This window comes from Pangasianodon hypophthalmus, chromosome 6 (assembly GCF_027358585.1).
Source record: "Pangasianodon hypophthalmus isolate fPanHyp1 chromosome 6, fPanHyp1.pri, whole genome shotgun sequence".
NCBI classification, from domain to species: Eukaryota; Metazoa; Chordata; class Actinopteri; order Siluriformes; family Pangasiidae; genus Pangasianodon; species Pangasianodon hypophthalmus.
The window spans coordinates 28,075,555-28,090,942 of NC_069715.1; the positions used below are offsets into that span (position 1 = coordinate 28,075,555).

The window sequence follows — 15,388 nt, forward strand, 5'->3', positions numbered from 1 at the left end:
GTCTTTCTTGCTGAATTTTTTTTCCCCAGAGCTACATACATACGTAGATACATACAGTGTGATGTATAAATGCTTCCAGAGCAAAGCATTCAGAGGCGTCTCTAAAGACTCTGAAGCATGTGAAGAGTATTAATGTCACGCTTAACAAACCTGGATTTTAATTAATCATGGAGCCTTGCAATCCACTGAAACTCATGTATTCCCTGTGTGACAATATCCAGAGCTTCCAAACCCAAACATCAGTGAGAGGTGAGAAATGAGTCAGCCTCACATCTCTAAAATTAAACGAAGCACACATTTTACAAAACCAGTAACTGGATGTATTCATGGGAACATATGAATATGCTTTTATCTTTCTGCCAATCTGTGGCATTGCTGCACTCTGGTCTGTTTGCTCTCTCTGCCTCTTCAGTTCTCTCGCTCACTCCACTCTCTCCACACCATGCCCAACGTATTTTGGATGCAAGATGAACTTTGATAAGAGTTAATGAGAAAATGCTATTGTGCTGAGAGAGAATGGAGCGAGCGACAGAACGGTTCTGTCTCGCCAGCCAAACACTAGAGCTTCCTCTCCAGGAAATGTGAAACAGAGAATACAAAAAGAGGACAGCATAGAAAGAAGTCAAGGGGATGAAATGAGCAGGGCAGACAAGAAAGACAAAGCAAAGAGATACTTCAGAGAAGCAGTGGATGAGCTGAGAAGAGAGGAGAGAATGGGGGAAATGAACAGGCTTATCTTTTCTGGGGAATATTCACGACCCACTCAGTCTCGAGAACATACCTGAGTATTCAATCTGTGTGAACAAGAAAGTAATTACATGTGCGCAGATTAATGAGATTAATGAGTACTGTGAATTTGGCATGTATTTACTTTCGACAAGGTCTCCTTAGTTCACAGGATGTCAGAGGAGATTTTCAGTTTAGATTGCATTTGTTTTTACTGTATCTCTCTCTCTCTCTCTCCGTATATATATATATATATGGTGATACAACACAAATTCATAGAATGTTTTGGTTATAAAACTGCTATTTCTATAAGATTAGAATAACCACATTATAATCATATCATACAACACACAGGTTGCCATGACAACTTACATCCAACGATAGTTGCCATAGCTGGCATAATGATTGATGCTAATTTTTGCTACGTGTGTTGGAAGCTGTTGGATAAATGAACAAACTAGAGAGAAGGAATAGTAGAAGAGAAGTCCTCTCTCTCTCTCTCTCTCTCTCTCTCTCTCTCTCAAGGACGTCATATCTTAATTGAAAATGACAGCTTCAATTAAAAATGTAATCATTTCGCCCGTTTGCTAATTAAAATGGAGGCGACTGATAGTTTTGTCTCATTAACTTCAAAGAGCACCTCAGTGAAACGGCTGGCTTCTTCTGTTACTTTCTCTTTTTTTAGCGTAGCTGAATGTGGGATGAGAAAGAAAGAAGAAAGAAAAGAACTCATAGCCAAAACGAAAGAAAAAAAGCCCATCTCAGAGACACTTGACTGATGTCGTCTCAGAAAGAGGAGCTCCACAAAGCGTGTGTGTTACGGAGGAAAGCCTGAGGAAGACAGCAAGGCAACGGGAGAGAATCTTACCTTCATCTAATGATCAGACTACTCTCTGCAATGTGGCATAGTGAGTGTGTGTGTGTGTGTGTGTGCGTGTGTGTGTATGTGTGACTTGAGCAGTTTATTCTGTGTACTTGAAGCTTATCCCCTGTGGTATATGAGCATAGTTTAATCACTTAATCACAATTGACAAATATGTCAGAGGACTGTCGAATCCCGGTACGTTCCTGTCATCAAGGAATTGAATTCCTTTCAGTACTTTTTATTGCCATTACAACAAAAAGGGTGTCAAGCTGTTTGTATTTTTAAAATTTTAAGATGGCAGGACAGAGTTTAATATTAAGAAATTCCAATGTGATTTTTTTTACTCATAATCATGCTGCTAAAATGATATACTTTTACAATTTCACATTTTACCACATTTAAAACGGCACTGCTTTTGAAATTAAAGCACTTCCAGCTCTGTCCTTTGGCTTTCTTTGTGCCTCGAGGCTCAGTTTTCACTACAATTCACTCTCAGATGCTCTCAGACCCGTTGTTTGGTCTGAAACCAAGTACGATTGCTTTATTTCTAAATTCCATGTGCCTAAATGAACACACGAGGGTTTGACTAAAAAAAAAAAAAAAGACTAAACACTGCATATGTTAAAGCATCCTTTAAGACTTTTCAGTCAAGGTGCTCAGGTGATGGAATGAAACTCCTCTGTGACTTGCTGTCTTCAAGCACAGACTATTTAACTAAACCCCAATCGCACATTTAAACATGCAGTACTTATTTATTTCTATATCAGCACTGACTCGTGGTCCAAGAATGTCCACATGCTTTCATTTATGGCCCTCTTTAAAAGAAACAAACAGTCCACTTTAAGTTGACCAGAAGGTGGTCTGAGAGAAAGACAACTCAATTTTCTTTGCATTCATGCTGTCTCTAGCTGTGAGAGTGTATTCTGCTCACTTCCTGGCTCTTATAAAGCCCTTACAAGGCTGTTATAAGGCCTCATTCACACTTGTTCCTTTTGGACTGAGACTGTAAACAGTAACTTCTTAGACTTCTGGAACAAGATGGCTACATCCACACTTACCACTTACTTGGTTCATGCTAGTCCTACACCATAATAAAGACAACTGTTCAAACACTTTAGTGTGTTTATGACTTGTAATTAACTGGTTCCTTATATGATGATTATATAAGGAACCAGTTAATTACAACTCATAAACACCAACTGTGTCTGACCTTTAATTTTTTGCTCAGGTCAGCTGTAACTTCACATGAGCAGTGTAGGTGAGAACATGGGGGTCAAAAGAGTTATAGAGAAAAGTGATTATTTTGAGAAGCATGCTGGGAGCACTTTACATTCACAATGTAATCACAAAGTGAACATACTCAGACCACTTCCCGAGGTAATTTGACATCAGTTCCCTTTTTGGGGGTGCGAGGTCATTTGGAGAATTAACATATGGTCCGGATTGAGGGGGAAACAAACCCAGAGTCCACTTCAGTTGGCTGAAACAAGCCGAGCCGAGCTGAGTACCCTTAGCTTGTTGGTGTTTTTAGCCTCAATCTGCTCTAGCAGAGGAAGTTATGCTTTCCAAGTAGATAACTAAGCACTTCTGCGAAGGCTTGCGCATGAATAACGCATAAACCAATAACCAAAACCAATACAGAATTCAGATAATTTTGCTTATTTCTAGAAATAAATGCTTAAAATTGGAAACATTATCTGCCAATAGAACAAGACTAGTTGAAATTAGTACAAATGGCCAGAGATAGTCTTAATAATCATATATTTGGTTTACTGTAATCTAATTTGTTTGCAGTGAACTCCTTGGAAACACACTGAAATCACAAAACCACATTTTCCCTACTCTTTGCACTTTAAAATCATGAACTACAAAGCTGTCATCATTGCGTAACCTGTCATCATGTAACGTTTGCATGGCAAAATTCTAGTACAATATGATATTCTTTTTAGACCAACACAGGGAAACAAAATAAACACTAACATACCCATTATCCACCTTCCCACTATCTCATGTCATGTGGTTTTAGGTGAACGGTTTTGTAATTACAGCTGGCAGATCACTACAGGTAATATAGTCTTTATAGTAAATAGTAATGAAGACTCAAGAGCGAACAAGACTTAACAATGTGAGCCACTTCTTCTTCCACTTCTTTTAATAGCTTAGATTTAAATAGCTATGAATCACTATGGTGGCATATGGAGCAGATTTCCGTATCTTGTTCTGAATATTGTATATGATATTATTCTGTATAATCCTGTATAGCAATGTGGCCTATAAACTGAGGGACATTTATACAAGAAACTAAGAGATAATGAGCAACACGTGAGTGCAGATGAGCGTGGCTGAGTTGAGAATGGGGTTTTTGGAAAGGGGATTCTGGTAGCTCTTGAATTAAGTTTATTCCATTGATTATTAAGCATTAATAATAAAGTAAATGTTGCTTTCAAAAGAAATGAACAAAAAATCATTAGAAAAGTAAATTCACCCACTCATAACTGATAATCGAAATTTGGAGTTGCCAAGACAGATTAAATTCGAAGTGTGCTGTAGCTCTTTCTTCTGTCAGTAAGCTTGACACATGTCCAATGTGGTCTTGATCGATGCTTGATGCAACGCTTGGTGCGAAATCTGACGCAACACTTACATGTCACCTCTGGTGTGAATCCGCTCTGGATAAGAGCAATGTCATGAATGTAATATAATGATGTTAATGTTTTCAGTGATTTTAAGATTGTTCTTGTTGACAGTCGATGAAACACCATCAATCATCAATTACATACACAAAATTACCCAATATTGATTGCAAACATGATTAAATATTTGAATGCACTTCACAATTTTGCTAGTTTTGTGCTTAGTAACAGAAATAAAAGGGGAGCGACATGGATTTTCCCTTTCCCCTCTCAGTGTTGGAAGCTTCCTGCTGAAGACAAAAGCGGCTCGGTTCTCTGTGGAGTAATTATAGTTCCGCCTCCTTTCATGTCAGTGTGCGGTGGCGGAGTCTTTGTTTGAGACCTTTCTTTAAAAAAAAAAAAAAAAACACTTTCCCTGTACGCCCCAGGCCCACATACAAGATTAAATGATTCTCTGTTGATATTGAAATGAGAGACTCCTCATTCAAGCGCAGTTTAAAGAAACAGGGGAAAGAGCGAAGGCTCAAATGAACATGACACATTCGTTCACGTCCCTTGGTGGGATTTGGTGTGTATTAAGCAAATCAAAGTTTCTCTCTTAACAATGGAAGTAGGATTGTGTGTATAACTGCGACTTCACGTAACATTTACTGTCTGTACATGAGGGATTTTTTTCCTCTAATCCTTTAAGACAAATTGATGATATTAAAAAGTCTTGTTCCAATATCAGAAGAGAGTTTTACACACATGAATCATAACATGCTGTTATTAGCGTTAGAGAATAAGAATTCACAATGACATTCTGGCACCTGTCAGAATACACACTGATGTGTGTGTGTGTGTGGAGATCTTTTTTACTATATAACTTGATATGTGATTTGAAAACAAGTCATTTATATCCATATCACAAAAATGATATTGTACAAAATTTCATTTGATTATTTTGGTTACAGCAGTATATACCGTATTTTTTTTGGGGGGTGTACCATAAAGAAAAAAAGAAGAAGAACACTTGCTATCAAAAAACACAAAATTAGAGTCAGTGACTAAAGCAATTTATTAACACATTTTTATCTGGCCTTAATTCTACCAGAGAGCTGTTGAATTCTCAAATCTGATTGGTCAGAAGTTTTCAGAATAATTTTCTATGACACCAGTTCCAGCTGTCACGCAAATCACAGGTTATCATTTCCATAGTAACAACTCATTCACAGGTAGTTGTATTGTGGACGCTCCACATAATCTAATAATCAGATTAAAGAGGAGATGTTTATTTAGCATTTATGTAAGGAGTCTCCAGTGTCAGCACTTTGTAACAGTCAGAGGTAAAGCTGTCATGTTTAAGTTTTCCGACACGGGAAAACAAGGAAAAAAAAAGAGCTTACACTTTCCGGGTTCCCATCGACATGACAAGCTGCATTTTTTTATGTCTTATTAACTTCAACAGAGAAAAGAAAGAGCGAACGAGTGTTTATAGCTGTTATAGAACTAACCTGTCCTGCAGATGTTCCACAACATTAAATGTAACTAAAAACTGCTAAAAAAAACTATGACATGTTCTTTAATAAATAAGGAATTATAATCGTTGGAATGGTGCTGTGGTATAAGAGGACATGCATTTATAGGAAAATAATAGCATTCTCCTTGAGTTCTCATTGAAGTAAACGGTAAGAGAATCGGTTCTGATGGATGTGAAATGTCCTTGTGAAAGCAGACTCTCCGTCTCTTGGGGAATTGAGATGTAGTGCATGCATCAGCGGGCGTTTTTCACTGCTGTGTGCAAATTGTAAAAGTGGTTTCATTTTAATTACACGCTAACATGCAGTATGAAGAATATTTATAACATTTGTCTCCAGAACACAGTCCCTTGACAGACTCAGTGGACTGACACGCTCTCTTTCTCTCTCTCTCTCTCTCTCACACACACACACACACACACACACACACAATCTGTCTGTTATATGTTTTCAAGTACAGCCAAAAATCAGTGGGTCACAAACAGGATTATTGATGTGAGAAGTGGGATACACACACACACACACACACACACAGTACAAGCTCAGCAAAGCAGAGACACCTTAGAGGGTTGAAGGGGCGTGAGACAGGACACATGGTCTACTCCCAGATCATTCACAAGCTGCTTCTTTTATCCCTCCATCATTTAGCCACTCTCCTTCACTCATCCTTCACTCCCTCTGTTCAGTCAGATGTCTCTCTCTCCTTGCATCTCTCTCTCTTTCTCTCTCTCTCTTTTTGTCGCACTTCATTTTCTCTCTGTCTCTCTCTCTCTCTCTCCCTTTTCTAGTTCTCTCTCTTCATTCTCTCTCTGTCTCTCTTTCTGTCTCTCTCTTTGTCTTTCTCTGTCTTTCCCTTTCTCTCTATTCATTCTCTCTCTTTCTCTGCCTTTCTAGCTCGGTCTCTCTCCATTTTCTTTCTCCATTCTCTCTCTCTATTCTCTCTCTCTATTCTCTCTCTCTCTCTCTCTCTCTCTCTCTCTCTGTGTTCCTCAGATGCAGGATCTGCCAGTTGTAGCGAAGACACGCAGCATGCGACCTTGACTGTACCGACTTTTGGGAGGGCAGAGTGAGCGGATCGTTAGCCTGTGACGAGCGTTGCATTAAAAATGGAGAGGCCGTATAAAAAATGAACCTCTTCTATAAAACCAGGTGGCTGGAAAGTCTCGACTGCCCTGCAACACACTGACCTTCAAGAAGTACTTTGCAAAAAGAATGTTTCCGTTCCTGTACTCAAAAAAAAAAAAAAAAAAAAAAAAGATTATAAGAAAAAGTACAAAATAGTGTTTTTTTTTTTCGGAAATTACTCATCCACTATTCATGTTATCTAGACACAGGTTAGCTAAATTGCTCACACTGGCTAGTAAATTTAACACTTAAGCAGAAAATTAAATAATAAATAAAGGCTTCACCCACTGATGTTTACTCAAACTGTACTGAAAAAATACATGAAAAGATATTTTTTTTAATAAGGGTTTTTTTTTGGTACGTAACGGCAAATTATTTACAATAAAAGTTTTAGACAAGTGCTAGCTGTGCTATCTGGAAGTGTATCTTTTCATACTGTGTGTAGAATGTGTAATTAATTCCATCTATGGAACTGAGAGGAGCTCTGAGTGGGTGTGCCTTCAAGATCGTATGGAAATGTGGGCGTAAATTTGAGTCCATATATGAAGACTTGGTAACATTTGAACCCTGTGTCATGATACAGATGTAACTACGTCATAATCTGTCATTAGACAACAACTGTGCTTCACGTTGTTGTCACTATTGTTACCACACAAGAAAGTCTATACATTGTCATTATATATACGCCTACTAATCTGGACTATAAATTGAATTTAAAGCCTGCTATGAATTTAAAGAAAGCTTGTTTAGAGTTAAACAGCTAAATGAGCTGTTACCTGTTCTTATGTAGACTCTAAATAAAACCACATACAATCTGTTCAAGTGGTTACTATGGGGAAATAAAAGCAGATGCTTCTCCATTTGTCAGGAGTGATGATAATTAGTTTGTAAGGATGAGAATAAATTGGGAATTCAACACGCCAAACTTCCACCAGTTTCGAATAAAACCAATTTGCCTGCTTCTGTTCCGAAGAACAACATTTTTTCAACACGCTTTTTGTATAGCTCGAATTATGCTTTATGTATAGGTTGACAAGTTTCTGTAATAGCGTTCATTTGTGATGCAACCAAATACGAATACTTTATTCACAATGATCAGAAGATCTGTTCATTTGTGATGCAACCAAATACGAATACTTTATTCACAATGAACAGATCTTATGTTATAAACAGATACAAATAAGAAGAGCAGTGTTCTTTTTTTTCATCTGTGGTTTGCTCCAGTAGCTCAGTGTAAACACTGCATTACTAAGCTCCAAAATAAAACCATATTTCTATCATATTTCTATATAAACTGGTCTGAAATATCATTTTATTTACAGAGCCGCTACGTCATATATTTCACACAGACCATGAGCTGTGCACAGGACAGCATAGCTCAGCTTTTTTTATTGTAATTAAGTGAAAATCATACAGACATTAAGATGAAATGCTACTTAAACAATCCCATGTTGATTAAATATTGCCTTTGTGTAAAACGTGGGTAGCTAGTTAACTATTTAATGGTTAACATCTGAAATGTTGGTATCATATCAACCAGTGTGCAAGTACAGTTTTGGACAAATTGGATCTGAAGAGCAACTCCACCAGCTATTTTTGAATGTTTTCGCATCTCCAATAGTCAAATACTTACTGCATCACTGCTGAACAGCTTAACATAATCAAACGTAGAAAGACGAGGTTCCTGAGTGTCACAACAGATAAGCGTTCCCACTATCGTTGAGAGGTCACAAGTTTAAATCCAAATGGGTCTAGGGAGCAAAACTGGCTATACTGTCTGGATGGAAGGGACATACTCTGTCTCCCTTGTCAATCACAGTGACACTAGCCAATCGTGCGCATCTGTGAGCTCATGTATGCTGAAGAGGGCAGATAGCGCTTTCCTCCGAGTGTGTTATACTGCCCTGTGATGCAGCATGTGCAGCAGTTTGAAAAAAAAAAATGCGGTTGGGTGGCTTCCCATGTCTCAGAGGAAGCAAGTGTTAGTCTTCACACTACCCGGTTGGTAGCTGTCGTGTGATAGGGGAGCTAATAAATAAAGGGGATAAATAAATAGGCAAATAAGCAAATAAACCTGTTTAATACATGGTCCTTTAAAAGCTAACGTGGAAGAGTTTCACACACACACTAACCTTATTTCGTTGAGCTGATGAATTTTATTTGATCGTGCTCAGTCGTAAAGCATTTTTATAATAATCTGATTTGCTCAATAAGTTTACTCTCCACACTCCGCTGAATGAATGACAGTTGAGAGTCACTCAAATGAATGCATCACTGGCAGTGTAAATAAATGTTTTTAAGATTTACAACTCTGTTTCTGGAAGGCTTTATTTTTGGTGTTTGGTGCTGGACTTGTGCTGGTTGATGTTGAATGTGTTTTCTTACTAGTGTCAGATAGATGAGCACAAAAATGTGTTTTGACAGCGTGGAAATGAATGAATGAAATAAGCTCTGCACCAGTACATGTAGCTATCATGTAGACCCTGAGTCTTTTTTGTGTATTACCTTTTTTTTTAAACTCAGATACTTTTCATGAGTCTCTGCTTAAGAACTAAATCACATGTGCGCTCTGTGTGAAGAAAGCCTACGAGGCGAAAGCTGATACATAGTGTGAGGTCAGCAGTACAATTAATCCAGCTTTTGATCTAAATGGCCATTCATGTGTGACATAAGTTACAGTTCAGATAGCTTGAGGAAGTGAAAGTGCACGCGGTTGTTATACTGATGTATAGCTCTGTGTGCTGGACTGCAGTCCGAAGTGTGAATGATTCACAGATATGCAGTGGCCTTGTTGCCAGGACTTTTTTTTTTTTCCACAATGGCCCGCTGACTGCGAATGCACTGGAGTCTTGCCCTGCAGTGCCACGGTTAGCTGATGATCAGGTAGTGGAAAAACCTCTCCATCTGGACACCGAGGGCGCTTTGACCAAAGTGCCGTCCCTTTCATCCACGCCAACTCAGACAGATGGCCGCCTGTGGCTCTGCCCCAGCTACTGATTCAGTGTCCACTTGAATTTGCGGTGCTGCTTGAGACATAATTGGGCTTTTTTGTTGGCTGAAAACAGAGAAAAGAGAGAGAGAGAGAATGAAGAAAGCGTGTGAAAGGAATGAACAGAGAGAAAGCGAACATTAAAAATAGCAGAAGACAGTGATAATATATCTGCTGCATTGTGTTTGGATGCAATGATGCATTTAAAGGGGAGATTAATGTGTCAGGATAGGGGGTAGATTTATGCACGGGTGTGTGTTTGTGAGTGTGTGTGTGTGTGTGTGTGATTGTCCATGTGGTTGGGAGCAGGGCCTGCTGGCACAAAGCTGACAGCCCCCCAGATTGGAGCTGATTTCCCTGCAGATGAGGATGGATGTTTCCAGACCAGGCAGCTCACATTGGTCTCTTTTAACCTGTTTTACCTTTTTTTTCACGTCTCTCTTCACGTTCTCCTTGATATACTGCTATTTTCATTCCTTCAGACTCACTGAAGTGCCTGTCCTCCCCCTCAGTTCCCATCTTCCAGCCCTCCTTTCTTTTCTTTTACCACGTCTCTCCATATCTGTCCAACTTCCTTGGTTATTCTCAGAACTGTCATTTTATTTTCTCGCCCTCTAACCCCCCCCCCCCCCCCCCCCCCCTTTTTTTGGGGGGAATTCTGCTCATCGGGTCTGCTTTAGCAGTCCGATCACTTCTCCTGTCTCAGTCTGTCCATACTTCTTACTTCCACTCCAGCCTTTCCTCCAGCTGTAGCCTTCAGGCCAATTACTTTTTTTCCCCACTTCTCTCACTTGCCATAATAACAAGAGGGTCAGAGCAGGCAGATTTATTAGGAAAAGTTCCAGCTGAGTGCCCTTGATCCCTACCCATTTAATTCCTCTGTCAGGTGCATTAGGATCATTGTCAGAAGTTGGGAAATGCACGTAATGATGTTCCAAGTGAATGTCACGGACCGGGAGGTACTCATTCCCACGGCTTAAAGCGGTAATTACCATCTCTGCTGTGAAGTTACAGGGGAAGACAGTTTGCCTCAGGACCACACCAAATTTGCAACACCTCCAGACAGAGGAAAGAAAAATCAGAGAACTTGTTCATTGATTACAGTTGGATGGGAGAATTTTAATAACCTCATGTACGCTGGAAAGCTGACAGATTGCCAGATGAAGGATGCTGTGGTTGTGATGGCGAGAGCTTCTCTGTCTCACTGGTGTATCCCAAATGATTTTTGGTCTGCTCAGCAGTTTGTATGCCATACCACTTGTGTTCTGCTTGATTAAAATGTAAAACAGATGTGTAGGAATCAAGTTCTCCCCTCTGTGTGTTTACTCCGCTGCTGAGTATCTTCTCGCAGGTGTACGGACTGATTAAAATCTCACATAATCCTCACTTATCACTGATACTGCTATTATTCCACAAAATGAAAACTGCCTATTTTACCAGGTTAGAGAAAGGATGAATGCTGTACATGGGTCATTCTCACAGTATGGTGACTTTCTGACCAACGAAATGTTTTTAATTTTAATTACGTTTTCATATTCTATTTGGTGCCATTACTTTAAGTCACTAGAGTTTTGTCACTAGTGTCCTAAGCACAGGCCATTACACCAATGACAGTTACACCAATGACAGTAACACCAATGACAGTTACATCAATGACAGTAACACCAGTGATGTTTTTCTTGTGTGATATTGCCTCAGAAGAGGAACAGTGCCACTGGCTGACAGTTTAAACTTTATGCTTTTGGGCAGTGTTTGTATTTTACTATTCATTATTTAACTTTATTGTTGTGTTAAGAACACTGTTTTTCAATGGAGGACTTCAGAAGAGACATTTCTGGAATGTGGATGGAAATTATGAATTAATTTAAAGAGAACTGTAAGCATAGCAGATGCTTTGGACAGCTTATCCTTCAAACTATGTATAAAATGTATACTTTACATGCAGTAATTAATGTGATAATTACAGCTGCATAAATTGCTGCATGAACTATTCATTCAACAGTATATTGGCACTATACTAGTTTCCCTTTTAGGTATTTATTTAAATGCTTACCATATTTTCAGTCATATATCATCATCATCTGTTTTCATTTTTAAATAATCTCTGGCTTTATAGTGCATCGCATTACATTAGACCGAAAATAAATGCTATTTCCTTCTTTACTTTCCATGCATAAATAACTTTTGGATGCCAATAACTGCATGTATAGATTATGTGTAAGCACTAGAGACACTTCATATAAAGTGGGTCCTGCATAACTTGAAGAAAGGTGACAGACATTTTTACGGCACTGTGAAAAACATTAATCCCATCAAGAACAAGGAGAATGATGTAATACCTATATGCATTTGAAAATTCCTCAAAATAATTCATCCCTACCTTGTGACAGATGAGAAGTGAGCTCACTGTCTGCATTGCAATTAAATAACATAATCAAACAGATTAATGACCGTCCAGAGGGACCTCCGATAACAAACCCATAACTCAACACGGCTCAGAGGCTGTTTACTTTATTGACTGCGATCATCAAGAGATAATGAGTATGAATTTATCATCTCCAAGCTTTTGATTTTTATTGATGGGCTGATCCATAAGTGCTTAGAGGTGATTATGGCTCTCCATCGATGCTCATGCGCTAGCCAGGTTGTGCTTTAAAGTGCACACTGGAGGCCGTTTGAGCCAAGCCACGTCCATCTCCATCGTTTCTCATAAGCCGAAGGTCATTTCTGACCTCTCCTTCCAAGACAATTCAGGAGTAAGCTCCGTGCACAAAACTGCAGTTCCAGTGAAATGCAAAGTGCAGCATAATTCACACAGTATTAACAAGAGCAAACCATAATCTTAAAACTATGAATATTAATATACCATGTGTAATATTAAGTAAGCTTTAGGGAAAATATAGGCTATGTACCTCTGACATTATAGTCACTTTATAAATGTTTATGTAGGTTTATGTCACTTGTCAGGAAGGGCTTACGTAGATGTCATGTAGCCTTAAGTAAACTGTGTTACAAAAATATATGTTTTTCAGCACAGATTATTTCGAATGGTGGAAAATGACCTTCCCTGAGGTAATCATACAAGCTGAACCTATGTAAATACAAACACTGTGCAAATACTTTACTGAACCACACATCATAAGCTTGACATAGCCATGTTATTACACTGTCACCAGTTGCTATGACAGTTTACTTCCATTGATATAAGAATGCCACGTCACCATGCCGCTTTAGCTTTTTATGGAGACATAATGACATGGCATGGTAGAACATATTACCTTTATAAAACTGTGTGTGTCAAATGGCATTTATTATGATGTCAGATCTGAACTGTAGTTAGTGAAGTATTATAGTGATAGTGAAGTGACTTGTGGCCAAGTATGGTGACCCATACTAGGAATTTGTGCTCTGCATTTAACCCATCCAAGTGCACACACACAGTAGTGAACACACACACACCGTGAACACACACCCGGAGCAGTGGGCAGCCTTTTTTGCTGCAGCGGGGAGCAGTTGGGGGTTCGGTGCCTTGCTCAAGGGTCTCACCTCAGTCATGGTATTCAGGGTGGGAGAGAGCGCTGGTCATTCACTCCCCCCACCTACAATCCCTGTCGGACCCGAGACTCGAACCCACAACCTTCAGGTTCACCTTCGGGTTGCAAGTCCGAGTCTCTAACCATTAGGCCACGACTGCCCCCATAACAGTTGTCATAAGTTGCCATAAGGTCTATCAAAAATAAACCCTGTAATTAAACATGCTGTAAGCTGTTATTACACAAACCATTACAGTGTTACTACATTTGCATTTACTAAAGGAAATACACTGAGCTTTCAAAGAAAGAAAGAAAGAAAGAAAGAAAGAAAATTGTAAACAGAAAAATGAACAAAAGGGAAAACAAAGAGAGAAAAGGAAAGAGCAGGAGCAAAAAAGACAAAGGGAGTGAAAAGGAGAAAAGGAGAAGAATAAGAGAGAAAAGCAAAAAAAGAAGAGTGAAGGATGAAAAGAGGGACCGAATAAGAGAAAATAGACAGGAAAAGAGAACAGAATGAAAAAGAGAACAAAAGTGACAAAGAAGGAGTAGAAAGCAAAGAAGAGAAAGAATAATAAGAAAATATGATATATTTAGCATGAGGTGTGTTATTTATATTTAATTTAATCTAATATGATAAAAGCTGTCATAAGGTCTATCATAAAACGTAATAAAGCTATAAGCTGTCATGACATAAAGCATTATTGCAACTAATTACAGTTACTAGTAATGGGACCATGACGCTGATATATAACTGTCATGACATTTTCCAGTGTATGTTTATGTCATGGTTATGTCAGGTTTACGTCCATGCTGTTAATGTATTCCTCTCTCTTTTCTCTGTGCATGTGTCTCACTGTCTATCTGTCTCCATGTTCTCTCACTGCACTGTTGCTATGCTGTCCTGCTGTGGGCTCTGGCTGTGAGGTTCTAGTCTTAGATTTTTTTTGCCTCACATGTTCCATATCAACACACACACACACACACGCGTGCTTCAGGGATCGAGTTTCTCCACCGTCTCTGTGTGTGGCATGCAGTTTCATCAATCCCTGGCCTGAATTCCTAAACCCTGAGACTCAGCAAAGGTCCTCAAGCTTTAAGAAGGGTGGCTACAATCTCTCTCTCTCTCTCTTTCTCTCTCTCTCTCTCTCTCTTCCCTGTTTCCTGGCTTCAGTGGTATGACCCGGTGCTCTTCATGTCCCTCCCTACTGCAGTGGCTGAGTTGGTACGGCCCACCGGTAAAGCTGAGGCAGTGCTGTCATTGATTCAGTAGTAACACACTGAGCCGCTGAGAGGAGACGCTGAAGAAGAGGGAGAGACAAAACTGTCCTTATGAGCCAAAGGAGTGAGAGTAGATCAAGCTGAAGAATAGAAGTAGGAAAGCAACTAGTCGTCTGTTCAGGTTGCTGGCACCTGTAAACCTTTTTTTCCCCCTTGCCGTCCCTGATATGACTCTTTTCAAGAGTGAACATTGCAGCCCACAGTGTGAGTATCACTAGGTTCTCCTTTCTGTCTCGTCCTTGCCTCCTTTGTCACTTTTACACTCCTGAGTGTTTGGGGTCAGGGGGAGAGTAGTCTGGTTGGAGAGGAGATTTAGGAGATCAGATGCACCAGTTTAGTTCATGCTGTGTTGTGATGAGGACATTGATGGCTTTGGGAGAGATGTGGATGTACTCATGGACAGATGTTAGGACTGTGGTGATGGTTCTGTCTCCTGCTGTGTTTATACTCAGCGTGCAGCTGTGGGCAATAGCCCTGTTGGACTATTAGCTGTGACTGTGTGTGTGTGTGTGTGTGTGCGTGTGTGTGTGTGTCTGTATGACTGTATGCATGTACTGTACATTTGCACCTTTGTGCCCCGCTGTGCTCATTCAAAAAGGTTCCACACTCTTAGGGAAGATGGTCTTTTGTTGACCCAGGGTTCTATCTTTCTAATAAGGTTCTATAAAGGATATAGGATAAAGAATAAGACAGGGTTTCCTTTTCAGACATAGAAAATGCAT

At 39.5% G+C, this 15,388-nt stretch overlaps 1 protein-coding gene across 1 annotated transcript in view; it reads left to right on the forward strand.

Moving 5' to 3' along the window:
* The first annotated feature begins 14,641 nt into the window (after positions 1-14,641).
* LOC113526465 (RNA-binding Raly-like protein) overlaps positions 14,642-15,388 on the forward strand; it is a 73,684-nt gene continuing 72,937 nt past the window's right edge. The window contains exon 1 of the mRNA XM_026913512.3: positions 14,642-14,870. Coding sequence (XP_026769313.1) covers positions 14,834-14,870 — 37 coding nt within the window. The 5' untranslated portion in view covers positions 14,642-14,833. The remainder of the gene's footprint in view (positions 14,871-15,388) is intronic.